The sequence below is a fragment of the Lotus japonicus genome, chromosome 5 (assembly GCF_012489685.1).
Source record: "Lotus japonicus ecotype B-129 chromosome 5, LjGifu_v1.2".
In the NCBI taxonomy this organism is placed as follows: Eukaryota; Viridiplantae; Streptophyta; class Magnoliopsida; order Fabales; family Fabaceae; genus Lotus; species Lotus japonicus.
The window spans coordinates 7,076,960-7,089,672 of NC_080045.1; the positions used below are offsets into that span (position 1 = coordinate 7,076,960).

The 12,713-nt window shown below is 34.9% G+C and overlaps 2 protein-coding genes across 4 annotated transcripts; one reads left to right on the forward strand and one right to left on the reverse strand.

Annotated features, from left to right (window-relative positions):
* On the reverse strand, positions 1–2,191 carry LOC130721163 (uncharacterized). Of its 2 annotated transcripts, none has more exons than XM_057571907.1 (3): positions 2,032–2,191; positions 1,411–1,474; positions 1–981 (listed from the first exon to the last, which is right to left on the reverse strand). In XM_057571907.1, the coding sequence occupies exon 3, from the start codon at positions 963–965 to the stop codon at positions 204–206; it is 762 nt and encodes a 253-aa protein (XP_057427890.1). In that variant the 5' UTR covers positions 966–981; positions 1,411–1,474; positions 2,032–2,191; the 3' UTR covers positions 1–203. The 2 variants fall into 2 exon arrangements, with proteins under 2 accessions (XP_057427890.1, XP_057427889.1); XM_057571906.1 differs by having other exon boundaries at positions 1,411–1,494.
* Positions 2,192–5,539: 3,348 nt separating this feature from the next.
* On the forward strand, positions 5,540–11,297 carry LOC130720807 (uncharacterized). Of its 2 annotated transcripts, XR_009013243.1 has the most exons (4): positions 5,540–5,668; positions 5,794–5,822; positions 7,016–7,181; positions 10,907–11,297. XR_009013243.1 is itself a non-coding variant. In XM_057571510.1 (2 exons), the coding sequence occupies exons 1-2, from the start codon at positions 6,950–6,952 to the stop codon at positions 11,002–11,004; spliced, it is 330 nt and encodes a 109-aa protein (XP_057427493.1). In that variant the 5' UTR covers positions 6,917–6,949; the 3' UTR covers positions 11,005–11,297. The 2 variants fall into 2 exon arrangements, 1 of the variants encoding a protein (XP_057427493.1); XM_057571510.1 differs by lacking the exons at positions 5,540–5,668; positions 5,794–5,822 and having other exon boundaries at positions 6,917–7,181.
* Positions 11,298–12,713: the final 1,416 nt, after the last annotated feature.

The window sequence follows — 12,713 nt, forward strand, 5'->3', positions numbered from 1 at the left end:
TGGTCCAACCAACAGAAACACATGGATTTATATTGCAACCAACACAAGCACTGCAGAAAAGAAATCAAGAAAGCAAATTCCTATAATGTTACATGATAGATCAAAAAGTGATGCAAGTGTAAGCAATGCAACAAGTACAAATTTCTCATCAATTATACAAAAGATTAACTTAAACAACTACTAAACCAAGATTAAGGATCACCCTAGAGTTTCGTTTTCTTTCTCTTCTGCGTCAGTTCCCCAGATCTATCTTCCTGCCTCCATTCCAAATCTTCATTCTTCCTCTTCTTCTTGCCCTCAATCTTTACATCTTCTGCATATAATTTATCCTCACTCTCTGTTTCATATTTCTTTTTCTTCTTATTTTGCAAGTCCTGATGACCAACTGATCCATTTTCACCCTCAATATTATTGCTTAGCTTTTTGTCTATCTCTTTCCGCTGCTCTTGTCCCTTTGCATTCTCACCTTCTTTGAGTTTCTTCTTCTTGTAACCTTCATTTGGTGACATGGCAGTTAATTTGCCATCAATTTCTCCCTCTCCACTTTTGAGTATGCTATCTCCATGAATGCTGGACTCTTTTTCTTGCTTACTTAGTTTATTCTTCTTTTGTTTCTCACCACCATTCATATTCACCTTTTCATAACCAATAGTACCATTAACTTTTGTCTGAGTTGATTTTTCATCATCCCCACCATCATTCTGACTACCAAATGACTGTGTTCCAAATCCAATGACTCTCCCACTATCTTCACCAGTCTCTGTTTGCCTTTTGAGCCTCTTCTTTGACTTAAGTTCCTTGTGGAGATTGTTCAACTCAACAAAAGATGCAGAAGCCCGGTGGAGATATGCACTGACAACTTCTGAAGCACCATTGTCAGCAGAGGCAAACTGTGAGATAACTTTTGTCGCTTTTGAAAGTGATATTTCTTTAAATGAAAGACATTCTCCATAAATTGTCTTCATCTTCTTTCCCTTTGGCCTTCAACACATAAAGCTAGAGTCAGTATGCATTTCTGTCAATAAAAAGAGGAGCAAGCAAGCCCGCACATAGGTTGTAGGCGGCAATCTATAAAACATCTCAAGGAATTAAGACACTACTTTAAGTACTTTTCAATGGCACTACATTGTTACAAACTAGTATTACCACAATCCAAACCAGAAACAAACTCAAACCCGCAACTCATTAACTCATATGTAGTAGTAGCATTTAGTAAAACGCATCATGAAACACTCCATAATCCATATACAACAAAAAATTAATTCATCCACACAACACACAACAACAAAATTAGAAAAGCAAAATTAGAGATTCTAATTCCTAACACACATCTGCAGGTACCATTTGGTTGCTTCAAAAAATAATAATATACAAAATCGAGTAGAGAAGAAACTGGGCAGATTTCAATACCTTTTCGGCCTTGGGGGTGATTGCCAATAGTTGAATTTGACTTTTCCCTTTGCTTGACCTCCCTCTGATGGCCAAAAGTTTAACCTTTCAGAATATAAAACAAACCAAAGTGATAAGCGACGACATGACTCGAACGCAGAAATCATATGGGAAGTCAGAACAATAGATTGTTCAACAGAAACCAAAACACATTTGGATTTGGGGATTCAACGAAACCCGAAATTTCAGAATCTAATACATTGTTCAACAGAAACCAAAACATATTATCAAAAATAAAATTAAACATTCAAGCCAAAGACATAATGGAAAAATAAATGTCTATTATGAAGAAGACACAAAATTCACAAATAGATTGAGGCGTCACCATATTTCTATGGAATACCTAAACAGCTAAAATCTCTAGCTGATTCAAATACTAGAATTATCTCAAACTTGTCTAAGTTTCCGCATATTATTTTGTATCAAATCTTCACAAGGCAAAATCTCAAAGAAAAATTGCAGCAACAAAAACCTAATTGCTGAGTAACTTTCATGTTACATTGTAGTATAAGATGAAAAATTCACAACAGAGTAATTGAGAAGATTGACAGATAAAGAACGTGAACTCAAATTAAATATTACCTCCCAGCAGCTGACGATGGAAGTGGCTGAGCTGCGGACGGGGAACTTCAGGGCGGAGCGGCACGACTCTGAACTGAAGAGCAGTCGACGGCGGTGGCGGACAAGTGAGGGGCTAACCTATGTTTTGTTGAGTTGAGTTGGCCAGGAGTTGAGAGGTATATGTTTGTTTAGGTTTTTTTTTTAAACCCAGGTAATATACGAAGTAAATATTTTTGTTATACAATTATAATTAAAAATAGCTTAATCCTCGAATTAGTTATTGTATTTGTTTCGCCGTCTGATCTAAGTTTCTCTCTGAAAAAATTTGTGTAAAAGCTCATCATCTTTGTAAATCGTTTGGTGCAGGTCCTCGCCGAAGAGTGATGAAGTGTCACGCAAACGGTATTAAATTTGTTTACGTGGATTTAAAAAAAAAAATTAGGCATGTGTTTTTAAGTCATTAGCATTTTTGCATTCATATTCTTTTTATTGGTGTACTCTTTATTCAGTGTGGGGCGAACAATGCCCTTTGTTCACACTCGGCTCTACATATTTACAGAGCTAACCCCTGTCCAGTCCCTAGCAAAGTGAAGGGGGGGCTTCCATCTTCGCTCAAGCTAACAGAGCCTTACTTATTAGGCTTCGTTTGGATTGATGGAGGGGGAGGGAATGGAGCGGAAGGGAGGGGAGGGATGAACAGGTCCACTGTTTGAATTATTTTAAAATAGATGGAAAGTAATGGAATCCAGTGGTACACATTCCATTAGATACCACTCTTTACCCTCACTTTTGCTCCCCCAAATTTGGGAGGAATGGGATGGAGCAAAAAAGTGTTGAAGCATTAAAATTTTGAAATTACTGGATTACCCTCACCAAACCATCATGCATGAAGTAACTGCTCACCTTGATGTCAAACTGCCACCCATGATGCTTGCTAATCTGTTAATTTTTTCTTAATAATGTCGGACTCATCTTCAACAATTTCACTGTTGTGACTTGCCTTTCATCATCAATATACATAACATATATGTCGATTAGTGAAGTGATTGTTGGAAAACCATTCCCTATTAATTTGTAGGACTACCTATTCAATGTATGGTACCCAGCAATAATTTGTAGAACGTATATCTTATGAACTTAGAAACAATTGAATGTAATTCGGAATTTCTGTAGAAACAAAAACTTAAAAACAAAAACAAAATGAATGAGTAAATACAAAAATTGGGTAGTAAATTAGCGCTGCAATTCTATTCACTTGTTTCAATTCTATACATTTAGGCTTCGTTCGGAGCATCTCCATGGCACCCAATATATTAGTTTCATGTTTTCTTTGGAAGTCCTTTATTAGGACTAACTGCCTGTGAGTTAGTAATATATATAGTACAATTAATAAGGGTAGTATTGAAATAAAAAAATATAACTCATTCCGCTCCATCCATTATCCATACAATGGAGTGGTAACTTTGTTCTGCTCCGTCATAAAATACCTAAACAATGAATTGAAATTTTTATTCCATTCCGTTCCGCTCCATTATATTTCATTCCGTTCCGCTCCACTATGTTTCATCAATCCAAATATAGCCTTAAGGGGGGAGAGTGGAGATGATTTGCTGAAGTTTTTATTTACAATAGGTTCAATTACCAGTATTATCAATTTTTATCGGTTAATTGTTCACATGGTATGATAAGTTAGTTAAAGGAAGTTCATGTCACTTTTAGTCATTGTAATTTTTTTGGGGTACATTATCTTGTCCTTCATCTTCCACATTCTCCTTCCTCATCCTTCACAACTCAAACCTATCATCTAAGAAAATCAGCCTAATTATTGTCTCATTCCTCATCCTCCTTCCACATACCGTCGGATGAGGATTATATTATGGCTTGGAAAGGAGTGAGTAATGGTCAATACATAACAAAATTAACTAATGAGTGGCTCATGAATAATGATAGACCCGCTTCGATGTTTTGGAAGCTGATTTGGAGGTGTTGTGCTCTAGAAAAAATGAAATTTTTCCTTTGGTTGATTGGAAAATATTTACTTCCGACCAATCTTAAGCACCATACTTGTCATTGTAGTTCTGATGCTTTCTGTAAAACTCATTGAGATAGAAGATTTGGATCACCGGTTTTGTTTTAGCACGCGAGCAAGATAGGTGTGGATGCATTTCCAAGCGTTGTTGCTTCCTTTAGTCATTCATCTTTCGATTATGGAGAGGTTATCTTTGTTGCTACAACAATAGAATCATACTCTAGCTGTGCCAGTTTTTTGGTGATGAAGGAATAATCGAAGTCTTTTTTTCAAATTATGTTTAATTTGACCTACCAATTTTGTTTACCGTCAGTTCTTGTTATTAGTCCATGAACTGAAGAGATGGGCATGGGTAGTATAACCTGTTGTTGTTGCCAGCGATGGAGATGTGGACATGGATGTTGTTCAGTTGTCTGTTGATGGGAGTTGGTTGTCAAGTCCATATAAGATGGGTTTTGTACTTGTGGTAGAGTAATTTGTGATTGTGATGGTCGTCGTTGGTTGTTTGGGATTGCCAGAAGTTTTCGTGATGGGGACTCTTTCCATGCGGAGGTGCCTGCTGTGAAAATCTACTACTTCTTATTTGTCCACTACTGTAGCTAAATAACCGCCAATTACGCATTGACACGTGTTCTTCCTTTACTTACTTTGTGTTTTTTATTTTTTTTTCAACTTGAAAAAGAAAAAACGACGCCGTTTTCCGTCAACACTGATGACCTTCTCTCATCAACCCACCCCGTCAACCACACTGTTCATCACGTTCTGATATCCAAGGACTGATTTCGCGTGTGCCTCTCCTTCTCTACCCACCCCGCCGTAGCAGTCATACGTTCTGATATCCAAGGTTCAGCCATCCTTCTCTCTCCTTTCCAACACAGACCAGCAACTGGCCCTATTATTGTCACTCAGTTCCCTCCTTCTTCTCCCAAAATCACCAAATCAACTACCATCGACCACCTCCTCTCTTCCCCTCAAATCCACAACCACCGACCACCTCTTCACCGTCAAAACCGTCACCTCCACCACAACCTAAATCAAGCACCACTGCCATCGCTCCCTCTCTTTCCAAATCGCGCCACCGTCGCCGCCCTTCCGTCCTTTTCCCCGATTTCTCGCTTCCTTGACTGTATCAACGTCACGATTTCCCCCTTTTCCATCGATTTCCGATGTCACTCGGCGTGCTCTCATGGATTCTCCAGTAATGGCCATCACACCCTGTCAACCATTACGTGGGTAACAATTCAATTCAATACACTGCTTAACACTTCTCATACGTTTCCTTCTAATTTCGTCCTTTTTATCAATTTTTTATCTGATATTGTTGATTTGATGTGCATTTTTGGGGGGATTTGGTACTTGGTTTAGCAGTTCTTATATGTTTCCTCCTCATTATTATCTTCGGTTCATGCACTTTTTATGCATCTGTCATTTCGAATTTATGCATCTGTCATTTCGAAGCTGATTTGCAGTTGGGATTAGGTATGTAGATGGAGGGTTATAGGTGAAGGCTTTACAGAGGCTTCTTTTGTTTCTTCAGATCGATTTGGCTATAAATATCCTCAATTCTCATTCAACCACACTTCTCCCAATTGGGTCTCTGATTCTCTCCCAAGTTTGTGTGCGACACAGGTTGTTGTCTTCTACCCTCTTACTTTAGTCTGATCACTTTTCTATTCTGTGGTTGAGTCTGGATTATTATAATGGATACTATTCTTAATTGATTGATTTGTGATTCTTTGTATTTGAATTTTCAGGAGGTTACATCACATACTGAGATTCAGAGGTAATAATTTTTCCAGTTCTTAAATTCATGCAATGCATTATAATCCAGTGTTAGTTATTGTTGATATTTTTTTTTCTTTTTCTTGGCTGATAATTTTATAAAATTTGTTCTGAATTAACCTCATCAATTTTTTTATGAAATTAGAGTTTTCAATATTCATGGCCTGGTACTTTTAACAGAGTAGGATATGACCAATTCAAAGTAATTATGTAATTTTTCAATGTTCACAACTCGGTAGGAAGAGGAATAGGATTTTGATTCATGCTTTTGTGTCACTCAAGGCACTGTGTACAGAGATTCTTTTTCTAAATACACGATTTTGGTAATTTATAATTTCAGTTGATATTTCTTTTCTGTTTTGTGAGGTTTTCCATTTTCTTCTTCTTCATTTCCTCAAGAATTGTATTATAAATGAGATAAAAGTTTAAGGGCACTTTTACTGTAGTGTGGAACATGCCTTTATCCTTTAAAAAATTGTACAAAATGAAGAACGTATTTTTTGGGTTTCTTAGAGTTTACACTCTACTAATCCAATTAGAGACACTTTGAATATAGTGTGGAACATGTCTAATCCCTTTTTTAAACTAAAATCAATCATCCAAATGTCCAATTAAAACCTAGAATATGCAGATTGGTAATTATTGATAAATTTGTTCATGGTGTTCTTTTGCCAAGATCTAGGAAGACTAGGATTAACAAACCATACATTTTACATGTCATTCTCCATGTTCGAGTGAAACATTTATATGATTATATTAATAATTGTAAGCCTTGTGTACCATTGCTTGTGTTAGATTGAATGAATTACATAAATTCCACCTGTTGCACCTTGGTCTCTATAAGTAGTGGTTTGATGTGTTGTTTTTGTGAATTGTGGAGTTTGAAAAGTTATCACTGCTAAGATTAGTTCTTTTGTATTAATTTGTTGTCTAAGTTATATCAACAGCTTCCCCAAATTATTATGAAAGTTTTACACTCTATCAAGTACGCCTGAGATAAAATGACAAGGCATGAGCTTTTTAAATTTTCCTTTCTATTCAAAGTTTTCCAGTTTTGTTTGTTCTATTCTGCCTCATGTTTTGCTTTCTGTTTATCCCCACTGTGTGGTGAAACATTGCTTTTGTTTTATGATCATTGTGTGGTGGAGCAGCATGCTATGTGACTTTAAGTATTTTATGTGTCTTCTTGTGCAGGAAGCCAGGAATGCCTCTCTTGCAGTTGGGATGTGCCCACAAAGCCAATGGGAGAAAGTTACCAAGGGTTCTAGGGCTAGATCAATGTCTCCTTTTGACCACAAGTTCCTAGACATAAGGACTGCTGGTGCAACACTGGAAAATTTTAAGGTGTCCACTGATGAAGGTAAAAAGCTCATGGTTGTATTTAACACTAATGAGTTACAGTTTCTTGAAGTTCCATTAATTTCTCTAAAAACGGTGATGACCAGCACTAAAACCTTTTCCCTCCTTTGCAGAATTTTTTGCTTATCGCATTGTATTGTTAGTATTGGGTATTATTCTCATGACCACAACATCCTTTGTCCGCAAATCATTAGTATTTTATTATAGCAGTGCAATGGCAATTGGGATAACTCTTGTGGTACTGATTGTTCTATATCAAGTAACTTTTTTTTTTATTCTTCAAGTTTTGAAATTTGGAATGTTCAATGTTCAACTGTAGGCAGTGTTATCAAATATCCGCCATGGCGCCATGGCCGTTTTTTGGCTTTCCGCAATGGCTGATATCCTGCCATATGGCTGCCATATTCCGTCTTTAATTGTCGTGTGTGGCGGGATTTTGGCTTCCTGCCATCTGCAATTAACAACACTCACTATAGGTGCTGTTTATGATGAGTTTGCAATCAACCAAACCTTCAACTCCAACTCTTCATCTTAAGAAAACTATTCTTATGCCTTTTTGTAGATTATTGTATTGGAAACAGGTTTTGGGCTTTTATTCATCTGCAATGATATCTGATTGTTGTGGAATTTTTTTTGTTGACTTCAACATGGAATTCACTGCTTCTAATTTACAGGGCATGAAACTTCTTCCAACTGGTCAGAAGAGTTCCCTTGCTATATTTTTTTATATTCATATGCTGTAAGTTTAACCTCAACACACTTCTCTCCAATCTTACTAATTTATAATGAATGTGGATTATATATTTTCAACCATTACTTTAATCAGGTTGGTTTCGGTGGTTTTCTCCTCCGTTATGTCCTGACTTAATTCGTTTAGTACTTACGGAGCTAGGAATTGATCAAGACATGTATAATCCTGCATGTAAGTCACCTCCATGCTTACTGCTTATTTGGTTAGACATCTATGCTGCTTATTAATTTTTTTCTCCTTTATTTATGTGTATTCTGAATTCTGGTTCTTTTGGATGGACAACTTCTTTAGTTCTTTTTGTCTGTAAATTTGAATGATTTGCTATGAAAGAATGTATTGCCTAAAATAAAATGGTCCTTAAAAATGATTTTTGTAAGGTTTCCAGTTCTGCATTTTTGTGAGTTTATGTAAAAAGGAAAAGCCATTGAAGAATGAAAGCCCCAACCTTAACTTCTCATATAATGACATGAATTGTAGATTAATTAATTTTGTTAATACTAGGGTGTTCCTTGGCATTGATGTCTTAGATTGCAGTTGTGCATTGTAAAAGAGGTTTGCCATGTTTGGTGTCCTTGGAAAAAGGCATGCAGCAAGGCAACAATGAGTGTAGAAGGAGGGGACTAGAAAGACTTAAAAACTAGGAATGTTAAGATCAATTTTGTGAACTTGGAATTACTGTCAGCCTAATTTTGTCTAGGTCTTTCAAAAATTTGAAAAGATAAAAGGAAGCAAAAAAGAATGAAGGTGCTCTTTTCTCTTTTATTTACTTATTGAACCTTCTATCCCACATTGGCAAATCATTCTCTCTAAGACTCACGCTGGAAAAATCATGCACTTTCACCCCCTCCCCCTTCCCTCTCCTCAATAAATAATTGATTTTAAAATCCAAAGGAAGGGGAAGAAGAATTTTTGGATTTTGTGCTAAGTGTAGAACCTTTGTTAGTTTAGAAAAATTCTTTGTGCCAAGAAAGAACTATGTGTTGCTCTTTAAGGTTGTATTGTGAGTGCATGTGAGCAGTGGCGGAGCCAGGATTTTTGTGGAGCCTGGGCAAAGTCAAGCCTAAGTCTAACTGGACAGTTGCGATAGTCAGGGGCGGACCTATGTTGTGGTGAGGGGGTTCATCTGAACCCCCTGAACCAAAAAAATTGCACTTAATTTCCTTTATAAATTTTTTTTGAACCCCTGCAAATTTTAAATTATACTAGTAGACTAAGTTTTGCACCTATTTGCACCAAAGACCCACCTATTTGCACAACTATGACTTGTATAATTTATCATGATAAATTATGATGAACCCCCTAACTTCGGGGTCCTGGATCCGCCACTGGCGATAGTAGATACAGGTGACTGAAAGCAACGACATGATTCTAAGAAGTAAGGTTGATAGAATCGCGATTCTACATAAAAGCGGAGTGGAGGTGCAGAATCGTATAAACGTAACATGGACATTACGATTCTATGAATATATATATATAAATATATATATATATATAAATATATTATATGCATACAAATTCATATATACATTATAAAATACCATAACATAAATACTAACAACCACTTTAATGGACTTGCATAATCCACAATATTCTCATTAATAAATTTATCAATTTCACAATAGTATATAGTTTTTAAAATTGTAATCATGTCAATAAATAATTTTAAAATTGATTTATAATAATATAGCAATTTGATATAATTATAAATAAGATCTTGAAGTTTATGATTTTATTTAATCACAGAAGTTAAAAAAATTGATTGACTCAAACTCAACTCATTCTAGGAAGGCCTACAATCGTCTAAATCCAACTCTTTAACCTTCCCCTCTCTTAAAACTTTCTACTGCACCCACACCCTAGAACTAGACAGAGAGAGAAAGAAAGACAGAAAGTAAAACCCACGGGACCACATAGTCTTCTTCCTCATTTACTTTTCACTTTCTCCCACCCACAACAACACCCACTTCCAGAACCATGCCCTTCTCTCAAATTTCATCATCAACCAAACCTTCATTACAAGCAAATCACCATTCACAAATCTTTTTCCCTTCACCACTCCTTTCAATTATTTCCCCCCACCCTCGAATCTCATCTTAGATTTGAGAAAACCCCAAATTTATTGTCTAAGCTTCGAGAATGACAGCAATGGTTGCCCAGGTTACCCCCTTTTTTTTCTCCAAAAGAGGTCTTGCATCCCAAAGTAAAAAATTATTTTTGGCCACAAAGCCTGGGCATGTGCCCAGGGTGGCCGGGCGCTAGATTCGCCCATGCATGTGAGACCTGGTACCCCAAACTTTCTTGCACAGTGCATGTGAGTGCATGTTTGTGATTGGTTAAAGGCTTTTGTTTCATTTTTTCTTTCAAGTTTGAGTCAATTTTCATTTAGTTTCAATTTTAGTTTTATCTCATTTTTACTACATGGCAGTGTTCATGGGAGCATTTTTTATTTTTTGGGAGAATTTAAGAGCCAATAGTAATCAAGAAGTTTATGTATAAGCTATTCAAATGTTGTGTTTACATGATGTATTTTTTTGGTGTGATTTCCAATATAAGTTCCTTATCAATTGGAATTGAAGTCTTTGATTGTAAGTTTACTTATATGGGTGACATATTTTGTTTTCTTTTACCTATCTTTGTCCGAACAATCAACTAGAAAGCATCTAAGAACCCTTAGTAATGTGAGTATATTGGACTATAGGTTCTTCTATAATTGGGGATTTCTATATCTCCTTATGCACAATGTTATATCGAATATTGAGAAGAAAATTGATCAGAAAGTGACTGAACTACAAAATAGATAAGTTACTGCACTTCAGTTAGAGGATAAAGTGAGATCTTAAAATGATTTGATGTCTGCTATAGATCAATGTGTGTAGTGTGTGATTCTGTGTTTTAGAGAAGTAAATATGTAATATGTATTATATTTTTATAAATGAGAACTGGCAACGTTTCTGAAACTTAATGGTGTATTGCAGAAATTGACGCTCTAATGCATGAACTTGATGAGGAAGAGATGCAAATGGATGAATTAGCAAAGAGGACTATAGAGAAGTTGAAAGAATCCACTCTTTGAGATGTTGATGCTGCTAAACCTGTTGAAAATGACTCATGACAAACTGCAGCGGTTAAACGTGATGAAAATATTTATACATATATAGAATAGTTGGTTGGTTGTCTCATACAACTATTGGTAGATAGGGATAATGAGTAATCGCTTTAGTGTGATGGTTTTAGATGATCATATGTGAGGGAATTTGATAAAGGGATATTTGAAGGAAGGTGATCATGAAAAGGCTACATCTTCTCATTTGACACTGAGCAGTAGAAAACAAAAGACTTTGACTTGATATTCATGCTATGAATAATATTGTTAAACGACATTTCACGTTAAAAAGTGAAGTTAGACCTGTCTTTTGCATTTCGATGCATGTAGGCTCATTTGCAAGCTCATGGAATAATGTTTTGTTGACACTTATCCACATCCACCTTAGATATATAAGAAGAGAAAATCGAGAAATGTGTGGAAATGAGATAGGAAAGAAAGTGAGATATGAATAAATCATTACTCTTGGATATGTGTATAGATATTTTCTTTTAGTTTCAAATATCCCCCTCATAGTCTAATATATTATTACATTTCAGCCAACTTTTCATTTTTTACTGTAAAGATTGCGCTAAAGTATAAGTCGATAGGGGTTAAACACAATTAACATTTGAAACTCATATAATTCATATGTATAAGAAAGATAAAACATTTAAACATAAACATAAGATAATAACGACATATAAGTGGTTGACTAATTAAAATTGTATATCTTAAAAAATACTTCATTGTATTATTCCATATATATATATATATATATATATATATATATATATATATATATATCAAATTCTGAATAATTGTAGTTAGCAGTGAAGTTCGTGAAAAATTATCCGTGCATCGCACGGACAAACGGGTATAATCCTAGTTAGACTAAGTCATGCTTAGAATTTTGGGCACATGAAATTAAAGTGCGAATCAAATTTGTATGAATGTGTGTTGAAGTCTTTTACTAGGACTAGAGGTGTGCGCAATTATTGGTTATAGGACTTAATTGTTAGGGTTAGAAATATGCTCATGTATGTTTCTATAAACCATATTCCTCGCGAGCATAATATAGTGGCTAATTTTTTGACTCGTCCAACAGTTGGAGGTGATTCTTCTTTGCACATTAGGAAGTTCTTCCTTCCAATATGATGTCTCTTTTATTTCTAAAGTTGCTTGAGAATTCTTATTTCTTGTTTTTATTTGCTTAGGTAGCGTTTGTTAGACATGTGAGAATAGAACAAAACATAACATATGAGTTCTCTTATGTGTTTGTCATATTTATATATATATGTAAAGCTCACTTGAGCTATAACTATTCAATGCATTAAAGAATGAAAGTTAAACAAATTTCTATTCAACTTTCAATACACATCCACTTATTATTAATTATTACTTAGTGATTTTTAAACTTTTCAATTTCTCATATTTTAAATTAAATATTAATATTATTTTAATTTTAATTATTAATTACTACATGAGGGAAATTTTAAGTAATAATAATAACTTAAATTGACTAACTTTACATTAATAAAAATATTGGATTTATTTATGCTTCCTAAATTTGTTTATTTCTGCTTCCTAAAAAAAAATATTAGATAGTTAATAGTAATTTTTTATACTTCTTTTTAATTGTAAAAATTTCTAATTTGTTATATATTAAAATTAAAATTAATTTTTATAATAATTATTCA